Source organism: Megachile rotundata, chromosome 2, assembly GCF_050947335.1.
Source record: "Megachile rotundata isolate GNS110a chromosome 2, iyMegRotu1, whole genome shotgun sequence".
NCBI classification, from domain to species: domain Eukaryota; kingdom Metazoa; phylum Arthropoda; class Insecta; order Hymenoptera; family Megachilidae; genus Megachile; species Megachile rotundata.
The window spans coordinates 5,260,568-5,274,095 of NC_134984.1; the positions used below are offsets into that span (position 1 = coordinate 5,260,568).

Here is a 13,528-nt window from a genome sequence, read left to right on the forward strand (position 1 = left end):
TGATCGAATTGAGTAACCTCCTCCTTTTTCGAAGTCGGTCAAAAATAGCTATACAAGCTTTGCCTATGTTCGGTTGTCCAAAGGTTGACATGTTCAAGATAATCTTTTAATTTTGCGCCGCCTCCGAAAAGGTTGAAATGCATTTAATATACTACCTATCGAGTAAATAGATTTCATTTATATCTGTTACGTAATTGTATGATTGGATAAAATAGAAATTACTTCATTAGGAAATAGAAATTATTTTATACTTTTTAGCGCATTTCGAAGTCGGCGTATTTTTTTTCTTAAAATTATTTTATCTCTCTAAATTGTGAAACATTAATGTATTTGCTATCCCACTTTTGATTTATGTATCATGCATTGATTCGGCATATCACGCAAATTAACTGTATTATAATTTTCCAATATCATTTAACAGTTTTCCATTTAAACGAACAAGATGGCCGCACCGAGTCATTCTCTGTGGAGTCCTTAATCAAAGGAGGACTCCACTTTACCGGCTAATGTTAATCTGGTAAAATAATCACTCATTTATTTAACGTGAAAGAGTTTCAAAAGTTTATTAACAATGTCTGATTAACTATTTCTAATATTAGTCTTTATATTAGTCTTTAGGATTCACTATAACACATTGATTAATAATACAAAAATAGTTCGCGAATAAATACAAGATCATAGCGCTGCGAAACGTCTGTACAAAAAGGCGTTTTCCGGGAAAGTGAACTTTCTTTCCCGAGGAAATCCTCTTCCAAGAAAAAACGTAAAAATTTAGGCGGGAGAAAATTCACCCTTGGCGCGACGGTTGAGCGGAAGTAAGTGACGCCACATCTCCTTAATATGTCAGTTCCTACACTAGCGCTAATTGCACCGCACGCCACGGAGCACGCGCGTGGTGCGGCGGCTGGAGCTCGCTCATTCAGTTGCGCTTCAAGGTACAGGAGTAGACGTCTCCGCGATCTAGTATACATACGATTTAAAGCAGAACTACTTTAATTTTCCAAATGGTGACGTGTGCTAATTGTTGCGAATTTCGCTGCGTGAGAGAAAAAATATTAACGTATTCTGTGCACGTTTGACAATTTGCTGATACTGTGAAATCATTTGCGCCACTTGTTGCGAAGGTGGTTTCACACTGTTGAAGAATATCACTGCTAATCGAGCATTGCTTGCGGACATAGCGATAAGTCATTAAATCCGATTACATTATTTCGGTACAATCATTTTTCTTGCAAGTGTTTCTTCTTTTATAAAAGGATAAAAGGAAACAGCGCCTGGGATTGAACGGAAGTTTCTCGAACAAACTTTCGGACCGGAAATGATAACAATAGACAGTGTTTCAGACATTGGAAGTGCTTCGCGGGTGATGCCTTCGTTAAATTACGACGTGTTGGACACGAACAGTGTGGTAAAAGTACGGTATCATTATGACATTCCGGACGAAGTGCTCTGTAAATTCGTGAAGGCCAGTGCAGAGACACAGTGAACTTACCCATCGCGTCGATATTTGCATCTCCGTCATTTCTGACTTTTACGTGGATGTGCAAAAGGGCACACAAAATAATTCCAGTGCACGCCGAACGAACATTGATGAAGTTAATTATTGCCCAGCTTCGCGGCCACGCGGTGGTTGCCGTAGAAGACGAAATAATGGACACTGTAGCGGAATTGGTGTAACCGATTAAGGATGTTTTTTGCGTAAGTCGATGCTTTTATTACACAGTTTTATTTCCTCGACTTCAAGTCTATCACATTTCCATACAGTCTTATTATATATCCAGACGCAGATTTTCTGTATAAACTATCCTCTGCCCAATCAGCATCTACGTAACGATCTATATTTTCACAATTCTTATCCTTTTTATAACATAACTTTAGATTTCTTGTTGAATATAAATATTTTAGTATTCGCAACATATATTTAAAATGTATTTCGCTGTGACAATTTTGAAAAATGCTTAAGTAATTACACTACAACTAACATCACGTCTCGTATTTATATTGTAACCGTCCACCCTGTGTGCAACGGGTACGTTATATTTGTATATAGGTTTAAATATTACGAAATAAATATTCTCAGAAGTTAACATATACTATCGTAAACATATACTATTTATTCAAAGTAATGCGCACATGTACACAAAACTGATATAAGAAATGAAAAGGAATTCGATACCCGGAATACAAACAAAACAAACATACCTCACGCAAAAACACACATTCTTCACTGGTTTTAGAGTCGACCGTTACCGAATAAATAGATAATTTGAAATATAATATCCGCTTTACGAAGAATTGATCCGCGTTTTCGAATTATTATTAGCCGCTTATGTAACCGATTTTTTACGTCAATAGATCGTCGTATCTTGAGTATTATTATTTAGAATAAATTCACACCGACTCCTCACATGTACCGTTTGACGCGGACTACATTGGTCGTGTTTTACATAAAAATATTATTTGTGAAAAAATAATACCTATAATATCTTATTCTAACAGCGGTTGTTGTCTGGAGGTTTTCCGAATAATCAAACCAATTTGTTGCACTGTAATTACGAGATTTTATTTTATAACTAATCCTACTATGTACAATATATACAGAATTTACAGATTACCTGTAATTACGAGAAACGACAATTAGCGTTAATTATTCATCACTCTTCCTTTTTATCTTCAGCTCGATCTGTCTTTCTGATAACTAATCCTCTGTTTTTCTAACGGTTCTATACCTTTGTGCTCCCTTTGTTGTTTTTCTCTCTCTTTCTACTTATCTGTCTATACCGATGGTTTAACACCTGGCGAGACCTCCAGTAGGTGTCCTAGTAGCCTACTCCGCGTGCTAAATCTTGAAGAGAGTATATTCTCTTTACATACTTTTCAGTTAACTCACAAACAAACGCTAGGTTGCAAAGAGACCCCGGAATTGTCATTTGGAAGCTCACCTAAAACACGATACAGTATTGCTTCGAAACAAGCAACAGTTTCAAGCTTCGTAATTAGTAAGTTTTTCCCTCATTTCTTTGATTGAAATCCGCCGCCGAGTGAGAGATCCGTGAAGGAGTGAAATCGAAGAAATCACAAATTTTCACGGTCGACCAAACAGTATAGTGGAAAGAAGACAGAACGTATAAATTGTTATAAATTGTATATTCTCCGAAATTATATTATATCAATGTGCTCTTTTTTTATAATCTAATAGCTGACAGTGATCAATAATTTGAGGTACATTTTTATTTATAATTTTAATTAATTTATTTAACAAAAATAAAAGAGTTAAAGGAAAAATTATTTAAATACAATAAATGTATTGTCTTCTCATTCTAACACATAGCGATTCTGGAGTATTACGAAAAATATACTTTCTGACATTATAGTGCTGGCCTGCTTTTTTTTGAAATTTAATGGCTATTTTTATTAATACTTGGAGGAACATATTTATGTATAATTTTAATCAGTCTATTTAACAATCAAACGAAACATTATTTAAGTGTAATCCAGTATATAGAATATACAATTTAATAATACTATATGAATTATACATGTGTAACGTCCCTGGGGAAACCTTTTTTCTTTCTACCGGCATCATCGCGACAGTCTTCTATCCATCGATTAGAATAGTCAATTATCGACCATAGTTGCCAATTATCGACAGTACATTAGATATCTATTACCATATCTATCAAATTCGACAGTCGGTAATCAATATATATATTTTTTCATTTATATTAATTATCTTACGATTTTGATTTAGAGTAGGTAATATTTTCCATAAAAGTAATTGAATATTGAGTTAGAATAATTAAAACAAGATAATATATTATTTTATTTTATTTTTCTAATAAATAGTTTTGTATACGAAATTTCCGTTACGCTATGATGTGCCTACGTGCCGCGATACTCGCCCGAAATCCTTGAGATCAGCGCTAATCCTAGAAAAGGATAGCGATACTATTTCTATTTACGGCATTATCAAACATTAAATCAATTAATTAACTACATCAAATTATATACGTAAAATCAGTCATTACTAAACTATTCATGGCCGGAACCACAATTATTTTCGTCAATTAAAAAGCTGTAAATTGGAATAGATTCAGCTCTCATAGAATTCGTACGCAGTTAATTAGAAAAGGACAGAAAATGTATTTTTCGCTAAAACACCGTTATACTACTATTTTAATATCAAATTGTTAGCCAGAAATTAAAGAGCGACATTTAAATCGTAACTAAACCGTTTGATTTTATAATTAATGTATAATAACGAAGTTATATGAAAATTTAGATATTCTAACGTCACAGAAATTCCAGGAATTCGGCGAACCTGCGAGTATAAAAGGGCGAGCGAAACCCGTCTAAAATCAGAACAGTTTTCGTAGTCAAGCTAGTTAGAAGTCTCATTGCTAAGAATTTGAATTAATACTGTTCTCACTTAGCGTCATTTCCGTAATCGATTACACCGCGTTAGATAGTAGATAAATCTGTCTAATTTTTGCGAAAGCGTATTTAGGTGCGCTTAGAGAATCTCACTTAGGTCGAATTCCTCGCAGCGGTAGATTATAAAACACTAATATTAATTAATATCGTCAAAGAACATTTATACAAATCAATCGTACAAATTGAGATAAATTTTGTCATTGTGATAGCTTCAAATGCGAGAATCGAATACGTATAAAAGCGAAGTTAACTTTATCAGAGATCAGAATTAGATACGGTCCAATATAAAGTATTAATCAGCGAGTTCTATATCGTAAATTCACGATTATCTATTACATATTGTTTAATTTGTCAAACTCTACTATTTCTATTATTATTATTATTATATCAAGTTCTATTTAGTTCTTTGTTCTAATCAATCATTTATAATCTATATACTTTTCTTTATTTTGTTGTTATTGTTTGTTAGTTTCATTTTTATCATTTGTTGAATAAATCTAATTGTTGAAGGATATTGACCTGTGGATTTCACTCCTTAACCGCACACCACACGAATCCCACAATCTTTATTTGCAAAATCGAGTCGTTTAGGGGTAAAAGCCGCTCTTTACCTTTTAGCGCTTGTAACTATCTAAACTTAGATTCCAAGGACGTTACACATGTACAATACACAATATATACAATATAATAAATATAGAAGCAATAGGAAATCTTCGGTTCACAGGAAGACGGTTTGGCAGGAAAGATACGCCAGTAAAATAAATCTGTAGAAAAAGAATATAATTAATTTTAATGTTCAAACATTTCTTCTTTAACACTTTGCCGGCCGCACAGTTCTCGAATCGCCGACGCGCTGCCGCCGGCGAGATTCACGCAAGTTGTTGCAATATAATTATTATTAAAAAAGGCATTGAAGTAACTGTTACGCCATTTTTATTGCATAATCTTACATTTTTTAATTATTATTTAAACATTTTACTTAAAAAATTTAACCTTTAGGATCTATATTCTTTTTTGTGTGATAAATTTCGAATTGTCTCACAATGATATCACTTCCACTGTCTAAATCACTATCGATATCTCTATTAGAACTTTTCTCCACGTCTGATAACGGAACAGCATATATTTCCTCGTTGTATGACATTTCGAAAGAGATTTTATAATTTTTAATAAATTTAATGTAAGCTTCCGATATTCGGAGGCAGTGACGGACAGTGTCAAACTAACTGAACAAGCTCCCGCTTCGATGCGGCTGGCAGAGTATTTAAATATTTCAGTAAAACACAATATGGTAAATTGGGAGTGTAAAACAGTTGAAACCACAGTTCCCTATTCGCCAAACATTGTTCTGCAACAATGTATCTCCCTACACAAACATGGAAATTAAGCATTACCGCTGGAGAAAAAAAAGTCACGCGTACGTGATAGCGGCCGAAAACGGTTGGCAGAAGAAAGTCACGTATACGTGACAGCGGCCGGCAAAGTGTTAAATAGATTGAGATTTAAGTTAATTTTGTTTTCATTTTACTTCATTTCTAGTTGACATATTCTAATTTTACCGTGCCAAGATTAGTCGTCCTTTATTCGTAGCGATTCGTTTTCTAAAATCTTCTTTATTGTCTGTCCCATCGTTATCGTTGCCGGATTATTGTTTGCGGATTCTTTTATGATATTTTGCAATAAATCTAAAGCTTTCTTCTTTCTGTCTATTGCGTTAACATTTTCTTGATTTTTGACTTATACAGTATTCACTCCGTAAATGTTACTTTTGCCGGTCTCGATTGTAACATTTACGGTAGAGGTCCTACATTTTTTGTAGTGTGCCGAACGTAGAAAGAGACAGCGATACAAAAGACAAAGAGGGATAGAGTTTCGAGCGTTCTGCAAACATGAAAGGCTCGTGCGTGTTCTGTCTTTTAAATTTAAAAATTAAAATTCTTTATTTTTGGTTTTTCGTCAATGGAACTTTTACCATCGTATTTGTCTCGTTTTTCTGATTAAAATGACACCAAACACGATATGATTACGATCGTAATTACTTATGTAACAAGCCATAAAAGTTTGGGATGTAATATTTACGGTAGAGGTGCGAATTCCTCCTAAAGGCTTGCTATACAAGTAATTATGATTTTAATTATACCGTGTTTGGTACCATTTTAATCAGAAAAACGAGACGAATACGATAATCAAAGCTTCATTGATGAAACCCCAAAAATAAAGAATTTTGATTTTTGAATTTAAAAGAGAAGACGCACGAGTCTTTCATGTTTGCCGAACGCGTCAACCTTCTGCTTCTCTTTCTTTTCCATTCGCCGTCCTCTTTTATGTTAAAAACTTTTGTTGGGTTCTGGTATACAACACTTTATTAAGAAGACAAAACGTACAACTCGAATGCGGTTCGCTGAGTACCAAACTATTTTTAATTCTAACTTATTCTAAAACTTGTGGGTTTTCAAATATTAGCTTGAGGATAGGTAGTGGTAGGGATGGTGGTCAAGGGACAGCGTGACTCAGGATGATTGCGAGGTCTAGGATGAGTAAGGCTTAGGAATCGTGATTAGTATGTTTGTATAGGGATGAGTCTGTGGAGTGATTTGTATGGGGATGAGTCGGTACTGTTTGTGGAATAATTCTTATAGTTGGTCATACAACACTTTAATCACTCGTTATACACGCAATTGTTAACGTAATTATATCATGTTTGGTGTCATTTTAATCAGGAAATCTAGACAAATACAACAGTAAAAGTTTGATGAAAAAATAGTAAGAAATAAGAAAGTTACAATCTTTTCCTTTGCTTGCATTAGTATGTGTCTCACCGATATTCAATCCTCGTCGTTTCGGCAACCGATCGTGTTTCATTCTTGACTGATTTTGAGGGGGATCCGCCCAGTAGTGGGGATACAATTTTAACATTTACGGTAGAGATCTTTTTAACATTTACAGAGTGAATACTGTACTGCGTCCTGCTCTTCTTGTTCATCTTCTTTCTCTCACAATTCCTCTTCTTCCTCCTCTCCTCTTTCCTCGTCGTGCATAATATCTTGGTCCGCATCATTATTATTAATAATTTCGTCGTGCTCCAAAGCTTCTACTATCTGTCTGCATTCTTCGTAGCTCGTACTTTCACCAGTTATTGTCTGTATCATGTCACTCACAGCAGAGTGGATAGAAATATTTAAAATATTTGTATTTGCTTTTTCCTCGTCCGTGGCATCCCTTGTCAGAATTTTGCTCCAGCTATTTGATATATTTCTGGAAGTAATATCCATCCATGATTTATTTACAAGATCAATACAATCTTTTATGTTAAATGATTTATAGAATTCGTCTATTTCCCTTTCATACTGCAAAATACGTCGAAGAATTTGATGACGGTACAATGTTTTAAATTTTGCTATAACACCTTGGTCTATCGGCTGGGTCCATCGACGAGAGATGTAGTGTTTGGTGTTAGGTACACAATTTCGGACATGTCTTCTGTTTCGATGTCTTTATGACTGGAACAATTGTCCACAAGTAATATAACTTTTCCCACTACTCCATTTTCTAAGTGATATAGTTGGACACTGGGCTTACAATGATTGTGGTACCAATTTTTAAAAATTTCGGCATTCATCCATGCCAGCTATTGTGATTTATACATATAATACTGGTAGTTCACCGTCATTTTTTAACACTCATGGACTTTTATATTTGTGAATAAATATTGGGGGCAGCTTAAGGGTTCCATTAGCTTCTGCGCATAATTCAATGGCTACTTTATCTTTTTTCAGTTTTTTCCTGCCAATTCTTTTTCATCTGCACATACTAAACTCTTTGACGGAACTGCCTTCCATAGCAGCCCCGTTTCGTCCATTTTGTATATTGTGCATAAATTAATGTTATCTTCTTTCACTCGCTTCGTAAATGTTTCTATGAATTGTTTTGCATTTTCAATGTCCGTACTTGCCTGCTCGCAATGTGCCAGTCTAATTTCGTGACGATTCTTAAATTTGTGTAACCAACCCTTGCTTCTGGCAAAGGATGTGGACCCGTACTCCTGGAACAATTCGTTGGCCTTTTCTTGCAATAGTAAATCAGTTACTGGATTCCAAGTCTTTATTTTCCAAGTCTTCCTTCGAAGATGTCCTGCAATTTTTGTGATGCAAGAAATGTCCTCTCAGAATTCCGAAATGTTTAAGTTGGGTACATTCTCGACGAATCTCGACATTCTCGACGGGTCTTCTTTATAGAGGAGCTATTGATGAGTCAGTTTTGTATGGCCTATTATAATTCGTGAAATTGTAGCTTTCCATTAGCTTTTTCAAATTGTAGAATTCCATTCTTTGTTCCAACTATCTTTCATTTTTTCCTTAAGAATGGAGAGTAAGGTTTCCAGAGATGAACTATTGTCGTGGTGGTCGGGGGTTGTTAAATTAGCTGCTTCTTTGGCTGCTTGATCTGCATTTTCACTGCCAATTATACCGGGGTGGGATGTATATACAGGGTGTTACCTGTAACGCTACTCACGATTTTTCTCCCACTTGCAGCCACCTTACGAAAAAAAGTTTAGAATAAAATTTGCAGGGTATGAAGTGCACAATAGATATTAGTAAAGCAAATTTTGAAAACAGTTTGTTCTCTTGGCAAAGTCAAGGTCACCTTGGGTTTCTTAAATAGGAACATATATTTTTTTTTATTCATAGCTTTAGAGGACATCGAGACGAATTCGAAACATATATTACATTATATTTTTATTAACATATTACTCGATTTACAGAAGTGGAAAAATGTAAAGTACTTAGCTTTTGACTTTGGTAGGGTAACCATTATTTGGTTCCAAAGAGATCACTGAATGTAAACACGCGACTAGAATATAAGAAAAATACACTTTATTTAATTACATGTTCAAAATGTAACATATGCCGCCTTCCATCACATAATATTCAAGTCTTTTACTTTACATTTCCACTTCTGTAAATCGAGTAATATGTTAATAAAAATATAATGTAATATATGTTTCGAATTCGTCTCGATGTCCTCTAAAGCTATGAATAAAAAAAAATATATGTTCCTATTTAAGAAACCCAAGGTGACCTTGACTTTGCCAAGAGAACAAACTGTTTTCAAAATTTGCTTTACTAATATCTATTGTGCACTTCATACCCTTCAAATTTTATTTTAAACTTTTTTTCGTAAGGTGGCTGCAAGTGGGAGAAAAATCGTGAGTAGCGTTACAGGTAACACCCTGTATTTATAATCGTATGACACTGTGACGTCGTGCGACGACGTTTGATCTAGTTACTTAAGGACTATTTGTCTAAGGATTATTATTATTATTAAGTATATATATATATATATATATATATATATATTGCGTTTCTGATATAATTAGTTATAAGACACAGTCCCGCGTGTGTTATAAATAAGATAGTATAAGTTTCACATTCCTTTACTCCTAAGTCCTCAAGTTCACCCTTTATCTTAACCTAAACATCCTGCTATGCACATTCATATCTAATTTCGCGAACCTCTATTTACATCACGCAATCTCCAGACAATAACAGATCATAACTAATCTCCCTTTATCTTCTCTTCTGTCACCACCGAGCAATATAAAAAGCCCAGTTCGAATAGCCTCGCGAGCAGTAGCAGTCCGATTAGTCACCGGGTTCGATCCCCTCGTGCTGGACTCTGCTAGTTTCCATCCTAATTCCACCCATTTCCTACCAACTCCAAACTACGCGTCCCATTTATATTATAACTCTAAGTTCATTTGTATTAGTTTATATTCCGACATCATCTTTAGTATTGAATATATTTTATATTTGGTTATATTCGCCTTTAATCATTTCCTATAAACCCGAGATCTCTTTAAGAGCTTTTGATTATTTAAAATACGTATACTCTGGATCTGGTGGTGCGAGACATAGCCGCACGAGATCAATTATATTGCGAAGTCGAGATAGGTAATCCACATCGCCACGGTGTTGCGAGACATAGCCGCACGGTGCGCATATGATGTGTTTGATGCCTCTGCATTTTTAGTCAGCTCATGGGGAGACAAAGACGAGGAGGTCGTAGATACCAACTACGTAAGATCCTACGCACCTTATACCTACCCTGTCTAGCTCCTACTCCGCGACCAGTTATCCACGAAGTTAAGTATCAGTTATTACTTATTGATATACCTGTGAAGAAGATCATAGTGAAGGATCTACTACCTAAGGATCCAAGACGAGAAATCTATTGCAAAAGTTAAGGAGGAAGTTTCGGGTAAGTACTGTGTCATACTTGTACATCCTGGGATCCCTGACATACGACGGGCGCACGTACCCCGTGGTCTAAAAGATTGTCAATTCAAGAGCGATTCCGGACCTTCAGCAAAGGTACCATCCGGGACGTAACAACACACAAAAATATATATGTTAGAAATAGATGGAACTATAAAAATATTCTGCTAGGCAAAAAGGCAAAGGCAAAGACCGATTCAACTCAAGGTTCTGGGGTAAGTGCCGAGAGATCAAACTCAGTCCTCTTACCAAAGGCAAGGATGCCTTCCCCACTCCGTGGCCAGATCCTTTAGGAACAACGTTCCTATACATTTAGGTAAAGCAATAACAAACTGACAAAGAACACAGTCCTGCGACATCTGATGACCACTTGACTCCAAGTCAATAGCCATCATCTGTCGCCTCACTTAGACTCTCATAAACAACCTCTCGCATAGACCTCACATAGTCCATCCCTATCATAAATCGTTCAAAGGCAAAATAGCACAGGCTAATTGCCCTCGACGACCCTCCAAAATACGTTGACGCTAACATATAGTTCTTGTATAACTGGTTGTGAGTTTTTTTTTACTGAAACCGAACAGTTTACGAATTAAACTTTGGGCGGCTTCGCGATGGCTAGTTTTATCGAAGGTCTTAATTTGTCGAACAGGAACTCTAACGTGGTGACGCAGTCGCGCTAAGATAATGTATGTAAAAAGATCAGTCTCGCCGGCACGTAAACTTTATGTAGTTTGTGCTAGCTAGCTTGATTTGAAACGAGTAGAGAGCTCACCCAAGGTTCGACGCTCCTTATGTCTAATTATCCGGATTGCCGCTATTGGACAGTTTCAATTTTTCACAGTTGCGTTAGTTCGAGAATCCAAATAAAGAGTGGAGTTCGTCTGGTGACCTGTTGCCGTGTGACGGTTTGACGGCTGAAGTCGCGAAAACAACAATACTGCCATCAGTGCGCGTCCATAACGCGAAACAAATAGGACATCTGACTCGGTCCCCATATGGACCTTCAAATTCATTTTTTCAATAAATTAGTATAAAAATGTAATACAATTGCCAGAATACTATGTATAGAAATCAGTAATGCATCGAACGGAAGGTACAAAATGTACGTATAACTTCAACGACAGTCACATTTTTTTCCACAAGCGAAATTAAAAATTCCAATTTATCCATATTTTTTCTTTGGACCCATAATTTATTTATGTGAAATTTGATTAAAATAGTACAATGTTTTACTTAAAAAATGTGCAAAATAATGTTAATTTTTAACATATTTTTTAAACAAATAAATTTTTCAAAACTCCGCTTACGCCATATTGTTGGCCTTTTAAAACAGAAATATTTTCATTTTGTATTTGTTGTCTAGGCCTAATAGTTTCCGAGATATTTGCGAAAATAGTTTTTTCAACCCCAACTTTAAGGGTTATTTTCACCACTTCAGAGTGGATGTTTGCCGATAAAAGAAAATACGTGTCAAATATTTTTTCGAGTACTATAACATAAAAATTTCAAAAAAATCGGCGTGTATCAATTGGGTGATGTCCCTTGTAAGTCAGAAAAACATTATAACCTCCAACGAATTTAGCCGGTGTTATTGTAGGAGACAAGAAAAAGTGTAACTTTCGAGTTGCTAACGGTTTCTTACCTTCTTGCTTGGATTCTCGAACAGTGTTGATCTTTTTTATTGTTATTATATCATAAAATGAATTTTTTAAAACTTGTATACCGTTCACATAAAACGGTCATATAATTATAGCGATAAGTACTTCAAACTTTTCCTTCAAATATTTACAGGTTGAGCGTTCCTGTACAATTGTATATGAACTTTCTTTTTGCAATAAATGTTTCCTAGTTAAATTACTAATATTACATACACAATCTATATAATTTACTTTTGATTTACTTCTGATATGATCTAATTTAAATATACCACTAAGTATTATGGCTCGTTTTTTATATATTTTTTAAAATGCCAAATGTAGATAAACTTTTTATAAATATGAACAAAGTGTTTACCAATTTTTTGATATATGTATTATACGAGCACCAATCACTATATGCTGTAAGAGTGCTTATGCAAAAGAATCAAATGCGCACGTATTTTTCATTGATACATGTTTTGACGCAATTAACTGTGACCCTAGTAAAATACCATTCTCTAACATAGGTAGCTTCTTACTTAATTTAGGTTTTAGATGTATGTATATCTTTAATATCTGGACAAATAGTTAAATATTTTCCTCGTATTTTAGTTGGTTCCTTTTCTTTTCCTTTCCAATTTTTAATTTCATTTAAAATATTACTTTTTTTTTTGGGATCGAAACCACCGCCGAGTTGGGTTTCCTCAGCCCGGGGGTGGAGCAATCGCCTTTTGGCATCTCTTTCACCCCCGGCGTTGGATGGCCGGTAGGGGACAAACAGGTTAGGTTAAGTTAGGCCCCTCTACTTTTCTCAACCCGGTTTGGGACGGCCTATGGCAGTTGCCCCCGTAAAGGGTACACACACCTGTGGAAGCGCAGGTGGCCCCACCTACCTGGGGGAGTTAGGTATGGTTAAGTAAGTAACCTTCCCCCGTGTCTAAAATTCTATTTTTACAGGAAAAATTAGTCGTTAACTAAAAGAACAGAAACACTCATTCCGAGATCCAGTTACCATTCGCCATTCACACCACACAGTTCATTTCCACCCATGCACTTCCATATACAATTACATACTTAAAAACACTCCAAAGTTTGAGATTGTCACAAAATTAAGAAAGAATTCCATTAATAGTCACGCAGTAATACTATAATATATCTCTCTAACAATAAGTCTATAGG

At 35.3% G+C, this 13,528-nt stretch overlaps 1 protein-coding gene across 7 annotated transcripts in view; it reads left to right on the plus strand.

The window, feature by feature from the left end:
• The first annotated feature begins 242 nt into the window (after window positions 1-242).
• LOC143265638 (uncharacterized) overlaps window positions 243-13,528 on the plus strand; it is a 124,190-nt gene continuing 110,904 nt past the window's right edge. For 2 of the 7 annotated variants that reach the window (XR_013040286.1, XR_013040288.1), the window contains exon 1: window positions 243-1,698. Coding sequence is in view for 1 of the 7 variants with exons in the window: in XM_076538863.1 (XP_076394978.1) it covers window positions 1,688-1,698 (11 nt within the window). In the remaining 6 variants the exon portion in view is untranslated. Of the gene's footprint in view, window positions 1,699-2,881; window positions 3,647-13,528 lie in introns of those variants that run through there. The other 5 variants (XR_013040287.1, XM_076538863.1, XR_013040284.1 and 2 more) reach the window with 5 other exon arrangements.